This window comes from Diceros bicornis, chromosome 17, assembly GCF_020826845.1.
Source record: "Diceros bicornis minor isolate mBicDic1 chromosome 17, mDicBic1.mat.cur, whole genome shotgun sequence".
In the NCBI taxonomy this organism is placed as follows: domain Eukaryota; kingdom Metazoa; phylum Chordata; class Mammalia; order Perissodactyla; family Rhinocerotidae; genus Diceros; species Diceros bicornis.
The window spans coordinates 32010993-32035577 of record NC_080756.1 but is presented as its reverse complement, the minus strand read 5'-3'; the positions used below and the strand labels follow the sequence as shown (position 1 = coordinate 32035577).

The 24585-nt window shown below is 40.4% G+C and overlaps 1 protein-coding gene and 1 long non-coding RNA gene across 3 annotated transcripts in view; both read right to left on the bottom strand.

Annotated features, from left to right (window-relative positions):
• Positions 1–14909, bottom strand: part of AMN1 (antagonist of mitotic exit network 1 homolog) — a 49691-nt gene extending 34782 nt beyond the window's left edge. Inside the window, exon 1 of one of the 2 annotated variants that reach the window (XM_058558545.1) lies at positions 14791–14909. In XM_058558545.1, coding sequence (XP_058414528.1) covers positions 14791–14828 — 38 coding nt within the window. In that variant the 5' untranslated portion in view covers positions 14829–14909. The remainder of the gene's footprint in view (positions 1–14790) is intronic. The other variant, XM_058558544.1, reaches the window with a different exon arrangement.
• Positions 14910–16246: 1337 nt separating this feature from the next.
• LOC131416209 (uncharacterized) overlaps positions 16247–24585 on the bottom strand; it is a 35285-nt gene continuing 26946 nt past the window's right edge. Inside the window, exon 3 of the long non-coding RNA XR_009222559.1 lies at positions 16247–16715. This is a non-coding gene — a long non-coding RNA (uncharacterized LOC131416209). The remainder of the gene's footprint in view (positions 16716–24585) is intronic.

The window sequence follows — 24585 nt, the reverse complement described above, 5'->3', positions numbered from 1 at the left end:
GGTACCCAGAGGAGGAAGCAGTACCTACGCTCACCAATATTGGAGTGGGAGGGCCAAGGGAGAAAAAAGCATCCTTGCCACTCCTAATATCCCCTCTGAGCTAGCCTTTCTCACCACTCTGCATTCTCCACTAGCTAGGGAATCACATAGTCTCTTGTTGGCTGTTGCTGTAATTCATAACTTGTGCATGCGTTAAGATCCTTGGTCTCTGATAACTTAGGAGGAAAAGGCACCCAAATTCAACTTACAGCATTTGAGTAAAGTTCTCAGTGGGGAAGAGATGCTAAAGTGACCCTATGGGTGGAGCCCTTTGGGCCTATCAATATACTGTCATTGTGGCTTTTGCTGCTGAATGTATAATTGATACTGTTGTGTTACATGGTTATACTTCTCTACTCCATGAGAATCAGAGCTGATTCTCCTGTTCCAGAAATGCCACATGTAGAAAGGTAACACGGAATATGTAACTTGCGCTCTACCTCTCTGTCCCCTCCTGAAGAGTCCAGAAGAAAAAATACAGAATCCCAAGAGAAGGAAAAATCACAGCTTTAAAGACTTAATAGCTGCCAGAGTATTCAGACAAGCCCTTTTCAAGGACAACATTACTACCTGCCTGATGCACATAAATACACTTGTTTTTTAAGGCAGCTATTAATCTGCTAATAAGCTCCTGTTGAAACAGAATGCTGAGCATGAGGCCTTGTGACTGCACGGCCTGATATGCTCATTTTGGTGTGGCTCAACTAGGACTCTACAACTAACAAGAGAAGGGCCCAAAGGCCTTGCTGATCATATGGAAATTGTATAGTCAAGATCACAACTGGCCTGGTTCTAGAGGGATCTTGTTTTTGTGTGGAAAAACGACAGTTTTGGGGGACACATTACCTGCCGCTCCTACCACCTGGAGCAAAGCCATTGGCTCAGTGGCCCTGCATGCACAGGTTTCCCTAAAAGTCTGAGCCTCATTCATTGATGGTTCAGCTCAGCTGAAAGCGGATGGTGGTCACTGGGTGTCAGTAGCTGTCCAGCCCGAATGATAACTTTGGAAGATAGACTGCAGTATGGGCTGGTCAGGGCAACGGGTGAATGAAAGCTGTTACCCTTGCCTTAGACCAAGGTCATAAAACTATGGCCCATTGGCCAAATCCAGCCTGTTGCCTGCTTTTGTAAATAAAGTTTTCTTGGAATACAGCCATGTCCAGTCATTTATGTACTGTCTATGACTGCTTTCATACTATAATGGCAGAGATGAGCAGTTGTGAGAGAGACTGTATGGCCTACAAAGCCAAAAATATTTACTATCTGGACCTTTACAGACAAAGTTTGCCAATATCTGCCCTAGATAATAGACAGTACTCCTAAGATTGAGGCATATTTTATTTTTACTGACTCATGGACTGTTGCCAATGGCCTAGTCACCTGGTCTGCCACTTGGAAGATCATAGATAAGCAGATTAAAGACACCCCTCTTTAGGAATGTGAACTATGGAAACAAATTATAGCTGACAGTTGGACAGATATACATGGCAATGGCTCATTCTATAATGGAATGGGCTGAAATTATGCTGCTGATTAAGTATGTACCACCCAGATCCCAGCCATTGATACTGGGATCCATTATCATACCAAACATAGCAACACATCAACCACCATGGCCTGGGAACAAAGTAAGGATTACATGTGTCTGATGCTGAAGCTACCATTGCATGCCAGTCCTGTACCTCCCTTCAAAAGTCAGCCTGTTTGTCTTTAATGAAATAGGCCACATTGCATGGGGTGTTATCTGCTCTCACTCCTGACAAGCTGACTACATCAGGCCTTTGGCTCCCCTCTCGGGGCCTCCACTGATGCCTTACTGTTGTTGACACGTTTTCAGGTTACTGTGCCACTGTTCCAGTCTGATCAACCAACTCCAGCCACACTGGCCATCACATAAAATGTGTTATGTTTTTGGCTTTTTCAGATCATTTGCAGTCTGACAATGAGATGCCTTTTATTGCAAAGGTCACTCAACACTGGGCCAATAGTCCAAGTATTTTATGGACAATTTCATATCCCTTATCATCCTTAGGCTGCTGGCTCCAACAAGAGATAAAACGGACTTTAAAAAAGTCAACTAAAAAAAAAAATCAACTAAAAGAGATTTCTGACTCTACCTCCTTCACCTTCTCCTGCCCCACACACCTTAGTGAGGTAGTTTCGTCACTAAATGCAAGCATCCCCTGAAAGAGTTCATATCCTCTTGGTCACCTTCTAGGTAATGATCAGGATGAAAGGGGTGGAGGGTTATCTAGACCTATTCTGAAAATTTAGGATTCCACTCTGACAATTCCTGAGCATGATGCGTCTTTCTTTTCCCTAATAGCAACTCCAATCCAGCCTGGTTGGTACACCCTCTGGGTGGCAGCCTGGCCAAAAGGGAGCTTAGGGAATTCAAACTTAATTCTGGTTTAGTACCCTGAATTCTCCTGTTAGAATGAATTAGTTCCAGATCAGTGGTCAGCAAACTGTGACCTATGGCTGAATCTGGCCTGCTGCCTGTTTTGGAAATAAAGTTTTATTGGAACACAGCCATGACCATTTCTTTACAGCTGCTTTTGCTATATAATGGCAGAATTGAGTAACTATGATGGAAGCCTACAAAGCTGAAAATATTACTATCAGGCCCTTTCCAGAAAAAGTCTGCCAACCTCTGTCCTGTGAAGATAATGACCACTTGGTTGACTACACTGTTCACCAAGTCCCCCTAGAGTGGCCCATGCCTGTCAAAGTGGGAAATATGATGGGTCTCTTATAACTTTTGTAAAAAGACCCTTGTCCCTCTTGCACTTGACTTCTGTGAGTAGGAGATGACTGGAAAAAGTGAAGCTATATGTACTGGTATGGGACACACCACTCTTGTGATCATAAGGAATAGCAATAACTCCAGAACCTGGGGAGGGAACACTTTAGACCTTGAGAAGTACTCCAGGGAGAGGAGGAATTAATTCTCCCTTTGTCCTCTGGATCCAGCACTGCACCTTGGCAAAACAATTATATGGTCCACCTGAGGCAAGCAGCAGCTGCAGCTGACAATCTGACCTGCTACTGGGTTTCTCATCCTTGTCCATGTGCTACGAAAACAAAAAAATTCACATGGAGATGGATGACCCTGAACTATGCTGCTGTGCCTGGCCTCTCCACACGTGCGTATAAAACCTTGGACTAGCACAACGTTGTTTCATTCTGACAGATACAAATTCATGTTTCTCCTGATGCCCAAGTGATCTTGGGCTATTCTATGTATAGCAATCAAGGCTGCAACTACTCAGAGACATTGCCCATGGGGCATAAGCAAAACAATGTCATGGTGATCCGAGTCAAGTTTAACAATAAATTTGTACTAGAGTGACCTCTGTTCCTTTGGATTATATGATGGTATGTACAGAAGAATAGGCCATGGAATCTCTCTCAGTTGGGTTGGAGGTTGCTTTTTGGCCTATCTATTGGCCCTGTAATTACTGACACCACCACCAAAGATTAGCAGATAAACTTAAATATCTTTGTGCAGGTCATAATGGATACTATTCTGGGCTTAGACTATATCTTGGCTGTCTGAAATAAGACATACTGGTCTCCCCTGGGATTTATTCAACAGTTGGCTGAGTCTGGGACCCTGGGGGCATAGTTGAGGTCAATAACGCAGGTATGCCTCATCCTGCTTCTCGGAGCACTATTAGTTAAATAATGTATAACACAAATTGAATACATTTGGTCCCAGTGTCTGCTGGTCAAATTAATCAGTGTGGCTGAAGGAGTGGCGTGTGACAATTTGTCAGAAGCCAAGATGGCAGGACCAAGAGGTGGAATGTTGAGGAAGGCAATCTTCTAAGATTTTTCATGGTTCGAGCTGTCTTGCTGGGAATGGCAAGAATACAAGGCCTGATACTCTCTATCTGGGCCCTTCTCAGGGTTGTGTTTATAATGAACAACACTGTTGGGATAAAGTAATGTCTCCCTCCAGGACCAAGAGGCTGCTTACTGCTTGCTATAAAACGGCAGAGTCCCCAAATTTAGTGTTTCTCCTGTAATGCAACCTACTACTTGTGTAGGCATCCATCGGGGCCCTCTGTATTTCTCTTCTGTGACACAACCCACTGCCTGTGTAGGCACACATCCGGGCCCTCTGTGTTTCTCTTCTGCAGTGCAACCCACTGCTTGTGTAGGCATCCTTTTGGGCCCTCTGTGTTGCTGCTGTGTCTTGAAGGTCAAGGGGAAGTAACATAAACATGCTAATGCTCACGCTGCTTGCTGTGCAATGAATAATCAAGTCCTTTGTGTCTCTGACCCAAGAGTCTCCGGTCTTCTACCAGCATCCATGAAACAAGACCAGGCTAAAAACACACTGGCTTATAAGAAGGATAAAATCAAATTCCACACTAACAATCACTCCCCTTATATTTTCCTTTATGCAGATTTCAGCTATATTTTTTAAATGTTTCCTTTTTTCCACAATACCATTCTTTTTTCTCCCCCCTCTCTCTTCCTCTCAGTCTTTTTCATCTTGGCCCTTCAATAGCCTCTTCTCTGAGCTCAGCTGTGCAAGCTGTGCCATGTGTTCCCCACAGTCAATGGCTTCCTCTTTCTGTTCCAGTTCCCTCCAGCAGCAACAGCAGGGAGCTGGGACAGAAACAAATATTTCCTAAAATACTGCTATGAGAACTATTAAATGGCTCACAAAGACCCTCTAAAAAGCCTGTTGGTTAAACAAAGCGAGCTTATTACATTTACTGCAGCAAGGGTCTAACAGGTTTTTAGTAGTGTCTCAATAGGGTAAAGCTAGGGAAGAGTACACTCAGGATTTGGGATGTAAGCTCAAGTAGTTTAAGACGGTTCTCTCCCTCCAAAATGGGGAACGGGTTAGGATTAGCAAAAAGTTGTGACACAATAGCTTAAAAGACTGATGGACATGGAGTCTCAAAGCAAGCCCGGATGAACAATCTATCCTGATAAACATAATGTTTGCCCTAACAATCAAAATGTTTGTCCTAATAACCAAATGTTTATTTAGATAAATTGATTGCAGAAACTTCCTGGAGAAAAAATTACATTAATGTAAGTGATCTCAGTTCTCAATCCCAACAGTTGACACGGGTAATCTCGGTTCTCAAGACAAAATAAAAAGTGATCAGCTAAAACTTAAAAAAAATCTTCAAGGGGCCGGCCCGGTGGCGCAAGCGGTTAAGTGTGAGCGCTCTGCTGCGGCAGCCCGGGGTTCGCTGGTTCGGATCCTGGCGCGTGCACCGACGCACCACTTGTCAAGCCATGCTGTGGCGGCATCCCATATAAAGTAGAGGAAGATGGCATGGATGTTAGCCCAGGGCCAGTCTTCCTCAGCAAAAAGAGGAGGATTGGCAGATGTTAGCTCAGGGCCGATCTTCCTCACAAAAAAAAAAAATCTTCAAAAGCTGTAAGAAAAAGGGGAGAGGTAGACATCCTGTCCAATACGAGTTGCTCTAAACTTCACAGTTAAAAGAAACAACTTATTAACATTTAGCCAATCAGTTATACGGTGAATTAATCTAACAAAGAAATGACTTTTGGCAAAATGGTCTGCTTCTAATGTTAAGTGTTGCATAAAACTTGGTCCTTGGCTTCCTTTTCTTTTCTCTATATCCTCTCCCTTACACTTAACCATGGCTTCACCTATCTGTAAGGAGTTTACTTCTTATCCTAGTCTCAATCCTTGATCTCTCTTGCCAATTAAAAATTATATTTCTAACTGCCTAGTTGATACTTCTACTGGTTGTTCTGATTTATTTTCCTCATAAGACACTTAACTCCACAATTATCTAACGATAGCACCATTCTCCCAGTACACAAAGCTGAAAACTTTAGAGTAATTTTTTATTTTTCTCTTTCCTTGTTCCCTCTATTCAAAAGTATTCACCATATCCCAGATCCAAAGGATTCTCTAAGGCAGTGCTATTCAAAGCGCTGGTCGGTGAGGAGATTAGGAGCTTATGCAAGGATGCAAACCAAGCAGTTTCCTTCATGGAGGAAGTCCCATCATCTGGACTACACAGTGTGCTTAGTAAAAACAGGTGATTGCTATTCTGGATCAGGCTCCTTACCTTGTCACAATCCAGAAATAGCTTGCTGAGCAACTGCCAATCTGACCATACCTTGTCCCAAGAGGGTTAGAAAAGAGCAGCTAAAGACAAATATGGATCCTTACATGGGGTATGATATGAGTATGATAACGAAGGTCATGTGATCATCCTTTTACTTTACTTTCAAGTTTTGAATAATTTTTCTTAATCTGTATTACTCTGTTTCCTCTTTTTTCACTAAGCACTATGTTTTTAAGTTTCATCTGTGTGACTACATATACATCTACTCTTTACCTTTTTTTTTTTTTTTTTTTGTGAGGGAGATCAGCCCTGAGCTAACATCCATGCTAATCCTCCTCTTTTTGCTGAGGTAGACCGGCTCTGAGCTAACATCTATTGCCAATCCTCCTCCTCTTTTTTCCCCAAAGCCCCAGTAGACAGTTGTACGTCATAGTTGCACATCCTTCTAGTTGCTGTTACTTTTTACCTTTCTAACAGCTGCATAATACTCTAAGGCACCTTTCCCAGTGATGGACATTCCAATTCTGTCACCAGAATGAATTCTGCAATGAACATTTTCACACATATCTCTTAGTTTGTGCTCTCCTTACTTCTTCCCACGATTCTGTAACAGTTTCCTAAGTGTCTCCTTATTCCCAACTCCTCCCTAATTCAAATCTCCCTCTGCTCCCAGCACAGTTCCAAAACCTTTGATAGCTCCCCACTACTACAGAATTAACACCCTTATCTCATTCTGTTCCCCAAGGTTCTACTCCTAATTATCTGGCCTTATGTCGTATTCTCCACCATTCATATTGTACTCTCCAGGCAAAATGAAATACTACTTTTTGGTCTTCTCATATATTTCTAACTTTCCTGCTTGTCAAGCCTTTACTCTTATTATTCTACTCCGTCTTGGATGCATTTCTTCCTATTTGTTAATCCTTCCTTTGTGGTATTATTCTACCTATGTTATAGTTATTTATATACTTGTCTTGTGCTAGTCCCATAAGACTGTATCTCCTTTATGCTAGTTATTTCCCGCAATCATCAGCAAAGTGCTTCATATGCCACATATACTCTTTAAATACATGCTTAAATGTATACTGAGCAACTACTAAAAATAAGGAAACTAGATATAAAGAGGAAAAAGACTTGATTCTGGCCACAGTAGTTCAATGGATCAGTTGTACGGAACCCTCGAGATAGAGATAGGAATTAAGAGATAGGAATTAAGCCAGGCCTTAGAAAAAAGGTCAGGCCTTAGGTAACATATCCTTTGTTACACTGCTTTCTATGCTAGGTATAATATTAATAACTAACATAAACGAACACTTACTATGTTCAAGCACTGTTCTGTGGGCTTTACATGTATTGGCTTTAATCTTTGCAAGTTCAATAAGGTAGGTAATATTATCATTACCTTCCATTTACAAATGTGAAAACTGAAACCCAGACAGGTTATATCATTTGCTCAAGATTTTATAACTAATAAACGTTAGGTGTATGAATAGAACTCAGGTAGTCTGTCTTCCTAACTTGCACTCTTAACCACTACTCTGTCTTAAAAAGAAAAAACATTCCAGTTGGATCAGGTGTAAAATTTATGCCAAGAACTAAAGCAAGACACTTTTCTTAAGACTCTACACAAGTCTGAGTCTACACAAGGGAGAATCAACAGATTTCCCTTTTACGAAAAGTGACTGTGAACTGAGGGCCAGAAGTTTATGAGATATAATGTAAATGTCAAATCCTACTGTTTTAGAAAGCATTCAGTAAAGTGATTGTTCTCCTTAGCCTTAATTTTTTACATAGCAATATTAACAGACTGAAAGCTCTTGGAGAGAAGAAATTGCCATTGTAACTGCAATTTCTAGCACAATTTCTGGTGTGAAGTAATTAATAACAATAATAACTAACACTCAGTTTATTATTTGCTAGTATTAAAATAAAATTAAATGGAGACCAGGCTTGAAAATCTCCCAGGCAGACAAAACCTGTTAGGCCACATAAGTGCAACTTAATTTAGCTTATTTCGTGAACGTTAAGTGAAACTTAGGTTATTTCTTGTAAATGCCTCTGACAATCACAAACAAAACTTAAATTGTCTTCTAAAATAGTATAAGATAATCACTTTTAATCAATCCCCTGCTGTATGTAAACTCCTGTAACCAATCACTGTAAAGATTAAACACCTTACTCATTCTCACTTTATAAGCCATGCCTCTCAGCTTCTAACCACTCTTGGTTTGAAGTCTCCCTGTTCACAAATAGTTTCTTTCTCACTCAATAAAACTATTCATATCAAGTAAAGCTCTCTGAATTTTCTTTTGACAGTTTTTGGTGTCAGAAGTGGGATCTATGGACGACATCCCAACACACACACTCCCACACTCCATTAGGTGCAAGTACTCATGGAGCCCATCGTGCTCACCGCTTTCTCACCAGTCATAGAGTTCCCAGTAAATCTCTCTCACGTCCAATCTCCATTCCCTTTGTGTTGAGCTCTCCAATTTTACTGAGCAAGCTTTGTTGAAACTTTTCAGTAAGTCACCCTGTTATGTTCAAAACAGGGAGGGAAATGCATAATTCCTTGTGTTTTGGAACAGCTGTTGAAAAACAAGACCCCTCATAGTTAAGACGTCTTAGGGAATCTAAAGCAAAGATGGGTTCCACCTGGTCCAAATCTCAGACCAGGATCTTGTGCCTTTTTTAAAAATGGGTGAACTTTACAGAGGATAATTGGAATTGCAGTGGCCACTTTGGGGAACCTTTAACTTAGATACGATAGTCTATCTTAGGGGTGCGCTTAAAAAGAGAGGATTCCAAACTTCTCAGAGACAATGGAATGCATTCTTTGATTGGTATGCAAAGTTTCTTAAAGACAAAATGACTCCAAAAATAGTTTCTCTGAAAGAATCCTCATGGCACACAGATAAAAAATTTTTGGAAAAAAGCTTCAGCCATCTGAGCAGGAACTTTAACTTATTCCATCTGCCAGAAACACAATTTGGATCCAACTATTCTTTTGAGTTTTATATTATCGTACCTGACACATGGCTAAAATTTTCAAATGAAAGCTGTAAGATCTCTGTTTGTGTCTGTATATTTATGCATATGTGTGTATGTATGTACATACGTATGTATGTATGTAGGCATGTTATATATGTGAGATATTTTTTAAAGAGCTCTATTTAATTGGCTTAAAGGAAAATAAGCATTTATATAAAATAAGTATTCTTAAAACTCTCAGAAATATAGAAACGAACCCAAATGCTTTTCAAGTTTGTGTGATCTGAGATAATCTTTGGTAAATAAAAGCTAATTTAAATGTGTTGATTTAATAAAAACAGGTATGTCTTCAGAGTGTCAACATTAAATATAATGCAAATATACAACCTTTTCTACCTGGGTTTACTAGTAGAATAAGCTCATGCCATCTCTATGTTACAAAATTTGTCAGCAAGAAAAACAATTTAAGATGATGGTTAACTGTTTAATGTTTAATCCAAGCATAATTATGAAAAGCAAGTAAATTAAATAGATGTAAGTAAAAGTTTATACTAAGTTAAATTAAATTATAGATATTCATTAAATATCTAGATCATTTCCAAATAAAATAATATACTGAAACATTAATTGCTAAATATAAGTTTAAGTTTATCTACTTTTGGCTTCTTAACTTTCACAGAGACAAAAAATACTTGGGACTATTAGTAAACACATCTTTTGCCACATAAAAAATTATACTATGAAAAAGTATGTTTCTAAAAATACATAAATTTTTATAATTATGTATTCATGAATTTGCTAATCTACTACAGGATGCTGATATATGACAGTTCACAATTGTGTGCTTCCTAGTTTTCACTGGAAAATAAAGGTTACTAATGGTTAAAATTTATAATCAATATATAAAATAAAATACTAGAAACAAGAATGAAAGAAAACAACTTTGTATATAAAGTATGAAAGAAAATGAGATGCATTTTATATGAAGACTATGCAAGAAATATAGGATGTGTTTTTGTTAAAGAAAAAAGAGAGTAATTTTGTACTGTAATTTTGTAAAGTAAAATTACTGGTTATTCCAGAATGAAAAAGAAAAAAGGAATAAGACAAAATCTAAATGGATATAGAAAGTTGCAGACGGCTTCTTTAGAAATTTTATGCTGCAAGGTCAAAGTTAACTAAAATTAAATGGATTTATTTTTAAGCCTTTTTAAAAATGAGCTCAATAATGTACTGATACAAAACTAGAGTTTAATTTTCTCTTTGTTTCTTAGATTATTGGTCTGCTCTTATTCTGAGATTATAAAAGGTTTTTCTTTACCTTTTGTGTAATCTGCCCAGGAATCAAAGATTCTCTGCCTTAGCAAAACAATTTCCTGTGCTTCATGTTGGTTTTATCAGGTCGTTGATTACTTAGGAAAACTGAATCTTTTCAATATTAAAAGAGCTAAGGTTGTTTTTACACCTATGTAACTTTTTTTCTTTTGCTGAGGAAGATTCCCCCTGAACTAACATCTGTCACCAATCTTTCTCCTTTTGCTTGAGGAAGATTCGCCCTGAGCTAACACACACCTGTTGCCAATCTTCCTCTATTTTGTAACTTATTGTAATGTAACTTATTGTATTGTAACTAATTTATAACCACAACTATGTAACTTTTTATATTTGCTTTTGAAATCTTTTAACTGTCACTTTGGTTGCATAGATAACTGAGTATTGTTTCACAATGACCTGTGACATTTCACAACAAGGTCACAATGACCTGTGACCTTATTTAATCAAGTGTTTTAAACCCTTTGACATTTTTGAGAAATTTCCCAAAATCTAAGTGAGGTCTCGTTGATCTTGAACTAATTTTGGGATTTTTCAGAGGGCCCCTGGAAGATCTCAAAAGATTTGTTATCTCTCCTTATAAAGAGAGATATTAAACTAATTAGGCTGTTTTGATATGTTGAATTGCAAGGGAAGTATTGTTAAATAAAGGTGATGCTTAACCTCTTTAGGTTATATTTTTCTGGACATATGTGTTCCAGAATATATAAGTGTTCCAGAAACTGCATGAAATTCCTAGAAATCTGATATGTCCTGGTATTATGTTATCAGTCATAACTCTAGTTATTATCTTAAAAACTGTAGGTCACAGAAATACCCAAATTTACCTGTCAATTAGGTCATTTTTTTCAAAAATGTGAAGATTTATGTATTTATTTTGTGCTGAGCAAGATTCGTCCTGAGCTAACATCTGTGCCAATCTTCCTCTATTTTGTACATGTGGTGCCGCCACAGCATGGCTGCTGACAAGTGGTGTAGGTCTGTGCCTGGGAACCAAACTTGGGCCGCCAAAGTGGAGCACACCGAACTTAACCACTAGGCCACGGGGCCGACCTCATGTCATTTTTTAATAGTGAACTTTCATCAGATCTTTAACCATGGCTATTTTTAAGTCTTTTGCCATTCACAGACAGTTATTTTAATCTTAATTCTTCCCTGAAAGCATTTACAATCAACTACAGGCCAAAATGCTTTGTCTTCATGGACATTCATGGAAAGAACCCTGACAAGTACTCTAGAATACAAGTTTCTGATAACTTTAAGATCATACCACTGAACTGGGTAAGAATTTCTAGAACTTTAATGGAGAAACTGATCAAAACTTAAAACTGCTAACCCAAGATCAAGCAAAACAAGGATTAATTTCATGAGACTAAATAAACTGATGAAGATGATGATAATTTTTATGACTTTGTTTGAAACACTGTTGGTTCTTTAATGTTTTGTTTTCTAGGTTTAAAGAACCCTTTTTCTCTTTTCTTTTAAACTATCTATAACTTACAATAATTTGGTGAGGTATACTTTTGAAAACAAAATGAAACATTTATCTTTTTTCCCTATTTGATCTCTACAGAATTTAAAAACTCTTACTGAGTATTCTTATTTTCATGGCAATATAGATATTTGCATAAATTCAATAAGAACCTGTTCTCTTTGTAAGAGGACACAATTGGATGAATCCTTGGACTGGCTTCTCAGCATAAAGAGGCTTTTAAAGATCTAATCTGAGATTCCTTATTACCAGACAGTATTAAGGAACTCAGGTTGACTTTATGGAGCCAATAAAACCCCTTGGACATTACCAAAGCTTTGACTGAAATATCATATCTGAGAATGTGCATAAAATCACTATTCTTGCTGCACTTATGTAAATAACAAGCCAAGTAATGAAACTAGACTTATTTTACAAACAAATCAATCTTATTGTGATTATCTTTGGTAAAAATGGGGTGACTATAGAGAGAAAAATTATGTTTCAGCAGAAAACTTTGGTGTACCCATTATCAGATTCTAGTCCTGTTCATCGTCTTTGAGGTTTTGTATCTACCTGTAAACTGGACTGGATCCTGAATTCTTCTAGTTTCCTTCAATATCTGGCTACATTTCCAATTTTCTCCCACACTTCTGACTTGGAATAAAAACTAAAACTGCCCTTTTCTCCAAACCCTACAAGCTAAAGCTGTATGTCTTGGTATAAACTTCAGAGAAATCACCACAATAGATCATGTATAGACAACCTTCATATTTACTTCTATGTGGGCCACCAAGAGAGCTTACCAGAACACCTGATGATATCATCAGAGACATTTAAACTGCAAACCAGGAAAATCCATCAGATTGAAATTGCCATCCTCATTCTACCATCTAAAGATTCGAGGTCAAATCCAGAAATGTTTTCAACTGGCTCCTCTCTGGACTCAGAAACTAAGCTTATAATTTGCTCCAACTATTAATCTTTGTCTTTCTTTTGTTTCCATAGAAATGCCTCATTAAATACCTGATGCTCTCACTATACAGGGGCCTAACTTAGATGGACGCTTACCTATATAACACCGCCTCCTGAAATAGGACATCCTCCTGTTTAACCTGCCCTAAGTAATCGTGACATAGTTCAATACTGTAAGGCCCTAATGCAGTACTGAAAGGCTTATTTCTACCAGGTCCAAAAAGCTTTCTGAGATCTGCTTCCAAAGGAAGACACTGTGTCCCATACATTAGAGCCTAGACACTTCGTTTATTGGAAAAGACACCAACAGAATATGGCACTTAAACCTCATTAGGAGAGATCTTATCCTCTGCAAAATCTCTACAATTACAGCAAGAATCTATAAACTCTTTAGCCGAAGTTATGTCAGACAGTTGCATAGCCTTAGACCCCCTGACCAGCCCACAAAGAGGTGCATGTGCTGTAACTGGTACATAATGTTGTTTGTATGTTAATAATTTAAGAATTGTTACCCCAAATCTAAAAGATCTTAAAGATCAGATGCCAATCTCTCATCAAATAGGCAATGCTTCTTCCATTAATTTATTTAGTTGATTAAATCTTGGCTCTTGGGGCTCTCTGCTCCGGGGAACTGTTCAATCCTTGGCTATTATTCTCCTCATAGTCATCATGTTAAACTCCCTAGTGCGATGTATCCTCTCACGAGTTTTAAATGCCTTTCAGGGCCACTGACACATCCAATGTTATCACAGCATTAGACAACTTGGAAGAACTCAATGATCCTACCACCCACCTGTCTAGGATGACTACACAACTGTCGGTAACAGCGATTACATAACCACTTATCCCAATGACTACATCAAAAGTGGTAGTGAGAGTAATACTATAGTGGTTCACATTCTCAGCTTGCTGAGAGAATGACCAAAACAGGAGAATTTTTTAAATAAAATAAAATGGAGACCAGGCCTGACAACCCCCCAAGCAGGCCAAACCATGTAGGCTACACAAGCGAGACTTAATCTAGTTTACTTCACGAACATAAGCAAAACATGTTATTTCCCGTAAATGCCTCTGATAATCAACTTAAATCGTCTTCCTAAAATAGTGTAAGACAATCACTTTTAACCAATCCTTTGCCAACTGTAAATTTCCACTGTAATAACCATTGTAAAGGTTAAACAACTTCCTCATTCTCACTTTATAAGCCATCCTGTAACTATATGCATCTGAGCTTGTTTCTCCCTCAATAAGATATTCATATCAAGTAAAAGTCTCTGAAATTTCTTTTGATATTAGGCATCCTTCTGAAGACTTTACATGTGTTAAATTTATTCCTCACTACAACTCCATGAGCTAGGCACTGTTATTACACTAATTTCATAGATCAAGAGCGCGGGCACAGAGAGAGATTGTTAGTGTCCCGTGGTCACACAGCTGGTGAACGCAGAGCCGGGAGCTGAATCCAGCAATCACAATCAAGATCCGTGCTGCCTCAAAGAATCAATATTTATCCCAGTTACAGAAACTGGGTGGAACTTCGCTGAAGGCTTTTGAGAGCCTATCCAGTGTGTTTTGTCCTACGAAGGCTTTCTGCTCATGTCAGAAACAGGCCACTGCCAGGAGCTACCCGGGCGGGCATGGAGCGGTCAAGGCTGACTGCGAGTTCGGACACCCGTCTGGGGGCGCCCAGGGCAGAGGACAGAGGGGCAAGGCCGCCTACCAGCCCACTCGGCACAACCGTTCTCAACGAGGAGACGACAGGTCAGAAACCCAGGAATAGAAACCTCAGCGGGGCCTCTTCAGAGTCTGGGGGTGGAACGGAGCGGGGAGGCAGAGCAGCGCAGGGCCCGGCCGGGCGGAGGAGGTGCTGGGGCGGGGCGAAGGGGAGGCGGGGACGGGTGGACTCACAGATCCAGGAGCTGACTGACTCGCTGCGGGCGAGGCATCGCGGCCGCCCTCGGGAGCCTCTTCCGCGGTCCCAGGGCCGCCCGAAACCAGCCAGAGACCGTCCGTCAACTCCCACCCCCCGCGCGACGCGTAGGCCCCCGTGACGTCACACGGAGTCTTCCGGTGACGGGGGCGCGGCCAAGCTCGGGACTACAGAGGGAAAGAAGAGAGGCCACCCTCGGGGCGGAGCCTCTGGAGGCTGTGCGGAAGGCGCTGGGAGCGATAAAATATAGAGTACCCCTAACTCGGGTGAAGCACGACGGGAGTTGTAGTTCTTCCGCCTCGCGGGCTCCGGCTCGGGGCGGTTTCCCGGGTGTTGCATCCTAGCGCGCAGCCGAGCCCGGTGCGCCTGGAGCCGCGCATTGCTGAGAGGTCGCTGCTGTTACTGCAGGATTGCGTTTGCTGCTGGGCCATGAATTTGGCGATGCACAGCGAAGACCCCCCTCAGATGCAGACTCCTTACAGATACCGTCTAATGGAGCGTTTTAGAGGATCCGGGAGTGACTGCCGTTTACCGAGCACCTTCTATGAAGCACGCACTGAGCTACATGCTTTCAATAATTGGCCATATTCATTTAGTCCTGTGAAATAGGAAATATTTAGTTTTGTTTTACAGATGAGGACACTACATGCCAACAAAAAAGTTCAGTAAGAATTTCATCATGGGGTAGGGGTTTATGTTCAAATCAGAAAGGATTCTAAAGAAGGGGCACCTTTCTCCAGGTGGAATTCTCTCTCCTTGCAGAGTACTTGCTGCGTTTTAGTGCTTTTTTATTCTTCCTTGTAGGTGAATTTGTTGTTTGTATGTCTGTCTTCCCTTCGTAAGCTCTTGAAAATTGGAACCCAGTCTTGTTTATCTCTTCAGGATGCTGCTTATTCAATCAGTACGCATTTATCAAGCACTGAAGGAGGGCAGAGATTGTGCTGGGCGCTAAGGATTCAGTGGTGAACACTTGGACCAGACAAGTAAACGGACAATCAGAATAACTTAAATTCTAAAATGGAGATAGTTCCATGGGAGCACCCATGGTGGGGTGATGGGAGCAGATCAGAGAGAAAAGGGTGGTTTGTTAGGGACTGCAAATAGTTGAGGATAGCTACAGTGGAGAGTGGTGAGAGATGAGTGCAGAGCAGAGGTTAGCACACTTTTTCTATAAAGGGCCCGATAGTAAATATTTTAGGTGTTGTGGGCCATACTGGCTGGCTGAGTAGCTACTCAACTTATAACTCAAAAGCAGCCATAGACAGTGTAGATGGGTGGGGCTGTGTTTCAGTAAAACTTTATTTATGGACACTAAAGTTTGAATTTCATGTAGTTTTCAGTGTCATGAAATATTTTTCATCTTTTGGTTTTTTTCCAACCATTTAAAAATCTAAAAACCTTAAACTGCAAACTGTACAAAAACAAGCAGTGGGCTGGATTTCGTTGGCTGGTGGTTTGCCCTCTCCTAATCTAGAAAGCTAAAATCGGGCCTGATGGCCTGTGTAGTTAGACAATTTAGGCTTTGTCTGGAGGACTTTGGGAAGAGTCATAAATAGGTTTTGAGCAAGGATAGGATGTGCATAAGAAAGATTTTAACTGAGCAATGGCTCGTTCTACTTGCCGCAACCTTGAAGCCAATCAATTGCAAGAGGAGTTGGTGGTTGCGCAAGGGATCTATTCGATTAGCCAGCAAAATCAGAAGATGGTGGACTCATGTCCCAAAGATCATCTTAAACAAGCACAAACTTTAAGCAGTTGTATAGGGCTGGTGGGCTATGAAGGAAGGGCTCAGGAATGTTGACCATCTGGCATCTACGGCTAGAGACGCCACACCAGGTCTTTCAGTTGTCATTGATGGTGGATGCCAGCATAGATGTTCTTCTCCAAGGAGGTCATCATATTCCTAAGAAACTCAAAAAGAACAAAGTTATCATCTTTAACTACAGGGAGGTACATGTGTCAGCCAGGATTATAAAATCTACAGAGCATGCATATTTCCTCAAGGGTAGCTATTTATCACCTAGGCTATGTGAAAGTTAAAACATATACACCTGGGTGGGTTGGTTAGAGGTTATTCTAAGTTACAGTATGGCTTCCCTCATGTCAACCTTGGTTTAGGCCTGTATCAAGAGGAGTTTTAGAAAGAAGTCTAGCTGTTAAGTGGTAAATGAATTGTGGAGGTCACAGGTGGAGGCTCAGAGACCAAATAGGAGTCCTTTGATGACTAGCCTAAAAAGTAATAGCAGTGGAATGAACTATTCAAGAGGTAATGGAGGTAGAATTGATAAGATTTAGAGATTGGCGGGGTAGGGGAAAGTGAAGAGTCAAGGCTAATTTCTAGGCTTTGGGTTTGAAGAATTGAGTGGCATATGGTGGTGGCATTTATTGAGCTGAGAGGAGTAGAGGGGTTTTTTGAAGAGAGGGGGAAATTACTTAAAGTTTGGACATGTGGATTTTGAAGTGCCTATGGAAAATATAGGCTTGGAACTATAGATCTGGAAGTTGTGCTGATTTGCTTTTAAAGAAGAGATTGAATAGCAGTGATAGTGCGTGTATTTACTTATGAATACAATAATTTTTTGGAAGACTGCTCTGCTGCTCTGAGAGCCAGTTAGACCTTGGAAGACCATGGAAGAACTTGACAGAGCAGATAAGGGCAGAATTTTTCATGGTTGTTCCTATCTGTCATTCATAGCTGTCCATCTAGGGCCTCTCTTTGATTACTTGATTCTTCAAGGTGAGGAAAATGCAGGGCACTGCCCCAGTCTTATGAGATGTACAGCTTTGGGTGCCTGCATTCTTCTAGATAGTCAAAAAAATTTGTCACAGCTGGTGTTTTTAAGAAAGCATGAATTATGTAACAAGGTAAGATAACAAAGTCTTATTTCTAGCCAATTATTTTAAAGGTTAAAGATGTGTAAACCCTCATGATTTCATAATTCTTAGAACTATTCACAGTGATTTCCTGCAGGTTTTAGGGCCTGCAGTATCTTCGAACCAGCCTGTCAGATATTTAGCATAACTGTATCAAGAAATTTATTTTGAGTCTCTTGCCACTGAATAAGATAGATCTGATGTACATTGTGGTTGCCTTGACATACTCATTTCATTCCTTCGTTATTTTATAGCAGCCGTATGATTTGGGGAACTGACCCTATGTTCAGAGGTGGATCTAGATTAAGGCTAAGCAGTGCTCACTGCAGTGGATGATTCAGCCATTAGCAAGCCTAAAGCAATCAAGAAATCATCGATATTCCCTCAGCCAGAGGGATGGGTTCAAGAACGGGCATGTGGGCATGTGACCCATTTGGGGCCAATAAGCAGGAAAAGTTTTGCTGGAGATTTCTGGGAAAGAAGTTTCCTTCAATTTACGACAATGCTTTGTGAAGCAACACTCTTTTCTCAGCCTTGTCATATTGAACGAAGTAAAGCAGAGGAAGAGAGTACAAGAATCACAGGAGAACAGCAAGGGTCCTGATTGAACTATTTCTGAGCATCACCCCTCCTCTCTACTGTCAGGTGACAAAAATAAAACAATTTAGCAATGAGTTTGATGTCCTTCATTCAAGTGAACGTAATCCACGGATTGGGGGATGTTTGGGCGAGAGTGAGTTTCATAGTGTCTGAAGGGATGTTTGGGCGAGAGTGAGTTTCAGTGTCTGAAGCAGCAATAAGGAAACAGGCATGATTGGCTAGGAGGTCAGAGATTTCCTTAATAAGGAAAGAGTACTTGGCTTAAGCTGATTGGCTGAAGAATCATTACAGATTCTTGGCAGTTGGGGATTGGCTGGCTGGATACACTAAGCTTCTGGTGGAGCAGAGCATTTACAGGAACAGGAGTTACTAAGTTTTGGTTGGCTGACGTGGCGTCCTGGGCAGGAACAGCTCCATCTTGGGCCTAGGAATTTATTTCAACACTACTTTCTGTTACATAATTCAGTTAATCTCCTTTGTTGATAAAATCAGTGGAGTTGGATTTGCTCTTTCTTGCTGCCAAAAAATACTAAGTTACATATTCATAGCTGAAGTCACCAGCACATAGCTGGAAATTGAAGGTATAGGAATAGATGAGCTCACCCAACCATATATGTAGAGTAAAAAGTATGTAGATTCCTAGGAGAGAGAGCTGAGAAACAGCAATTGGCTGGCAATTGACACTGAGAAAGAGCAGCCAAAGAGGTAGGGAAAAAACATCGGCATGCTACAGAAGATAAACATGATTAAAATTGTCACATTCTGCAGAGAGGTCAAGTAAGATAACACTTGAAGGTGATTTAGCAACAAGAAGGGCATTGAGGGTCATTGTCTCCACGCAGCCTGATTGTAATGGGAGCAATGAGTGGGAAGTGAGGAAATGAACACATAAGTAGCTCAGCTCTCTCTCACAATAAATACTTGTTCAAATGAATTGCTATTTCTATTTAGGCTCATGCTGAGAAGAAAAGTAGATTGTATAAGGGTATCGCTCTACTTCAAAGAAGGTAAATGGGACAATTCAGAACTGCTATTTATGGACCTTCTAGGTGTCAAACATGGTAAACACTTAGATGACCTCACGTGATCATTTAACAAGTCTGAGGTATCACGCTATTTTATAGATGAAGATGAGAACTTTCTCAAATGAAAAGGTCTGTCAGACTGCAAAGACCATGCTCTTTCTACTCTGTTTGGGTGATCAGGAGAGAGGTTTATGGTGCTTCCAAGACCAGCAATATAACTTGCAGAGCCCCTTTTTAAAAAGTTATTGAGAATGTCAAGATGGTGATAGCAGAGCATTAAACCAAGGGCGGGGCACTGTGCAACTGCACAAGTGGCCTACACGTGAAGCTGGCCCTGAGTGCGTCCAACCTCAGGACTTGCCAAGAAAATCAATTCTAACTACTGACTATTCAGGAACTCTGTCAAAATAAAATTCAGAGACAAAAGCGAACACAGGGAAACATTTTCCTAGCAGTTCAAGGGAATGAGGCTTTCAGAAGTAGTGGCTCATCAAATAGAAGAGGAATTTATAGCTCAGATGATATGGCAGTTGACAATTCAGATTGGATAAGAACAAAATGTTCCTGTCTTTTGGTAAGGAAAACAGGATGTGCTTGTTTTTGTGGCTTATCTCGGGAGGCAAAGCTTTTAGGATTTCCTGTTAGTCAAGGCTTTTAGAAGGTTCCTGTTATTCATGGTTTATCTTGGAATGCAAGGTCATTAGGAATGGAAGTCTTTTCTGGTGCATGGTAAGTGATTTGTGGATAAGGCTAGGCTAAGGGCAAGATGTCATTTTCCCTTTCTCATCTCTTTGCTTGCCGTGCCCACTCTACTGTAGTTTCCTCCAGCTCAGAACCTCCTCCATTTCCTACCCTAGGTACCGTATAAGTTTGTTATATTTGTTTGTTAGATATTTGTTTATTATAAGTTTGTTCTTCTGGGTAGGTTATATAAGAATAATAAGCAATACTACTTTCCTTAAATCATGCTATTCATTCCTAGTATGTGTGTATTAAAACATATAAATGTATGTGTATAAAATGATTATATCTCATGCTGTATATACGTAAGTGTGCATACACAAACACACATATATAGTGAATCTTGGGTTGATAATAAGAACGTATGTGCGCACAAGTAGATGGCAATAAATTGTTGTTCAAATCATCTTCACGTGTCCTATCTCAAAATATAACAAGAGGCTCTGAGTCAGGTTCTTAAGCCATACTGCTTATATTTGGATTAAAAATAGCAATTGCTCTTCTAATATTAATTTTCAATTCAATGTAACATACACATCATCAGGTATTTCTAACCCCAAATCATTTCAGTTGACTATTGTTAAAGTGTCCAGACTAGGCTCCAGATGGAGCTGCTTATGCTAAGCCCCACATCTGCAAACTGGAACTTAATTAAGTTTCTATGCTCAGCTCTCCCAGAAAAGGAAGGCCTACACCAACCAACCAGCACTTGCCTGCTTAGCAAAGTTACCTGACCCTGCTCAGGCTCCTACTCCAAGACTTCCCTTTGCTCCAGATAAGGGAAGTAATACTGCTTTAACCAATCAGCAAATACCCCATATAACTTCTCTTGTTTCTTCTAGCTTTGGTCTATAAACAGCTCTTGCCTTGTACAGCTCTTTGAAGCTCCTTTCTATCTGCCAGATTGAATGCTGCCCTATTTGTGAATTGCGAAATAAAAGCCTGCTAGATCAGTAAATTGTCTGTGGAGTATTTGCTTTTAACAGCATCAGTGATAATTGTGAACATTTATTGCGTAGTTAGAATAATGCCTTGCGCACAGTATGTATTTTACAAGTTCCAACTCATTTAATCCTCAAAGCAATCCTGATTGGTAGGTATTTTTACTATTATCATACCCATTTTCCAGATGAGGAAACTGAGGCCCAAAGAGATTAAGAAACATGCCCAAGTCCACGTGGCTAGTCAGTGGTAGGGCTGGGATTTGAAACCAAGCAATTAGGCTGGAGAGCTGGGTTCTTAAGCAATACTATATTGCTGCCCCTACAACTTTAAAATGAAAACTCTTGACAGTTCTTCATAATTATAAAATAGGATTATCAGAGATTTAGAGCTAAAGGATATCTTAGCATTAATTTATTCCAACATCCTAATTTTACAGTTTGGGAAACTATGTTTTGGAAAAGTGGACTGATTTCTCAAGATTTCTGAGCAGACAAATGGCAAAGATGGAACTAGAACCTAGGTTTGCCACCACCTTGTCTTAACAATCTTTAGGTTATAAGTCTGAAGGGGGCTGAAGACAAACAGAACTAAGATAAGCCGAATGAGCCACTATTTTATTATCCTACCATGTGTAGGTTATTTCCAAGTAAGAGTATCCTTAATTCGTGGCAATGTGAAAATAACGTGTTCTTTTTATTTAATTTCTTTTTACATCTCGTATTATGTCTTATTCCAAATTGGAAACAATAGTGCCGATGCTCATGAATTCTTGTGCATTGTTAAAATTTTCCGTTGGCTGGACTCTTGATTTAATTTGTTTCTAGGCTATAGATCCGTGTCTTTCAAATTCTGAGGAGTTTGAGGCGTACAATGTATGACTCAGGATCCAAGCAGGAAACAGCCGGGCAAGTTCAAACAGGATAAGCAGAGATATTAATAAAGAGGCTGTTTACAAAGGTGTGGGCAGAGTTAAGGGAAAACAGGGGTAAGGGTGGTTCAATACCCTAGGGCTAGCAATAGCAGGAAGCCTTTACCTCTCCTAGTCCTGAAAGGGCAAGGGGAGGGAGCAGTTACCAAAACCTGGAGAAAATGGCCATAGGTGTGGCCACCTACAAGGAGCTATGGCCTTTGGGTCAGTAAAGGGACATAGCCAGCCTATGGCGACCCAGCCAGGAGGGAGCTGGAAGAATAAATACTCTAACTCCATTCTCCATCCCCCTTTTGATCTCCTGCTGGTGCCTCTCAGGACCTCAACCCAACCAGAAGTTAAGGTCAAGGGGATCCCGGTTTTCACAGTCTACAAAAGTCAGCCTGTTAGAGCCCAGAGTAGAGAAGGATACAGTGGAAAATATCCAATTCATAGACCACCGATTTTTTAGATAAAGTAATTAAATATCACAAACATTTTGACAGTTAATAAGAATAATAGCTTAGTCCGAGCCAAAGTAATAATTATTATAGTTTCATACAGCGAGAGGGATGGCAATTGTGGTCTTTCATCAGCGTGCTGAGAACCTGTGCAATGACGACTTAAACCTTATCTTGTTCTAGTGAGCTTCCTTTGTTATTTTTATTTTTACAAAGTTATATGACTCCCAACTCACAGTTATTGGTCATTTGCAATGGAATCAAATACCTGGTTGTTCTGGCAGATTAGTCAGATGTTAAAAATTCATTAATTACGTTCATTCAAACAAATATGTAATATCTACTATGTGCCAGGCAGGATACATCAGTAAACAAACACCTCCTCTTGGAGTTTACATTTTAGATTGAGAGACGGAAAACAAGCACACAAACAGTATGTGGAGATAGGGACTATAAAGAAGATAGGAGGGGGAGAGAGGGAGAAGGGGGAGGAGACAGGTAACAAGAGTGATTACTTTTGCCAGAGTGGTCAGGGAAGGCATCTCTGAGGCTATGACATTTTTGCTGAGACCTCTTAAAAGATAAACTGAGCCATATTAAAATTTTCAAGAGCTTATTCTTTTTTTTTTTTTTCCTAAGGAAGCTCTGCCCTGAGCTAACATCTGCTGCCAGTCTTCCTCTTTTTGTATGTGAGCTGCCGCCACAGCACGGCCACTGACAGATGAATGGTGTAGGTCCACACCCGGAAACTAAAGCTGGGCTGCCAAATGGCTGAACTAAACCATTAGACCACTGGGGCTGGCCCGAGTTTGATTCATTTGTAATTGTTTGGAATCGGGCAGCACGAAACCGGAAGTAGTTAGGAGTGCTCTGCCAACAGGATTCAGGGCAAAGACTTATATAGAGAAAGTGCAGAAGCAAAGAAAGGGAATCATTTTTAAAGCCTCATTGGCTGATTGTGATTGCTTATCCTTAGCATTTGATATCGTAACCTTGAGGCATTTACAGGCTTAAATTTTGGTTTGCTTATGTAGGCTGCTATGGCATTAGAGCCACTTCAGTCTAATGGCCTCTTTGTTTAATTAATTTAATAGACCTGAAGGATAAAAAGGAGCTAAGCATGAAGAAATCTGGGGACAGAGGGAAGAGAAAGACTCTGAAGCGAAAAATCTGCTTGGTGAATTTTGAAGGACTGAAGGAGGCCAGTGTGATTGAATGGAGGGAGGTGATGAATAAATGAAAAGGAATAGGATATATTGGAGGATATGAGGAAGCCATTTGGTTTAAAACTAATTTGGCCAGACCTTGTTTTTCCAGAAAGGCCTGATGTGGCCTGTTGAGCATGCATTGTACATCTGCTTTAAACACTGACAATGTCCCAAAGCCAAGAATGACGCCCTTAAAGATAGAGCTGTTGCCTCCCCCATGTCAGCATTTCTTTAAGGATAAGCATTTCTTCCCAGAAACTAAGGCTTAATTACTGACCTGCTTTAACTCATCTCATGACCACTGACCTGCTGACCACTGCCTTGCTGTGCTCACCTTGTGACCATTGACCTGCTGTGCTAGCAAAGCATCTCGTGACGGTAGTAAAAGAGATGTTCCTGTCATATGTGGCGGATGTTCCTTGTTCCAAGATGGTATGCACACCCTGATTCTTCAGAGTGCTTCCTTCCTTGGGGAAGGAATCCCCTGGGCTATAGTCCTCAGACCTGGCTCCTATAATAAACTCACCCCCAATTTTGATTTATAGATTGATTATGGATTATTTACGTAGACAGAGGAATAGTAGGAGATAAGACCAGAGGCCAGCTCACATGGAACCTTGATGACCAAAGGACTGAATGTGAATGTTATTCAAAATGAAATGAAAAATATTGAAGGTTTAAAGAAGGGGATTGATACCATTTGGGCTGCAGTGTGAAGAATGGAGGAGGCTGTGGGGAGTGAATCACAGAATGTCTTGACCACAGCTGAGCCTGGTGATGACTTTCCCCCAAAGCTATACCTCTCCTTAGGCCCCACCTTGCATCCTCAGCCCCCTCACAAGCAGATGGAAGATGCCCTTGTTATGAGAGGTTCGGGGGATTCGATCGGAGACGTAAAAGAAACTTTCCACTCCAAACAAATGGACTGAAGGTATATTTTATTATATAGAGGATAGTAAAGGTGATAGTCTGCAAACAGATCCGAATAGGTCAAATATTAAGAGGGAAAAAC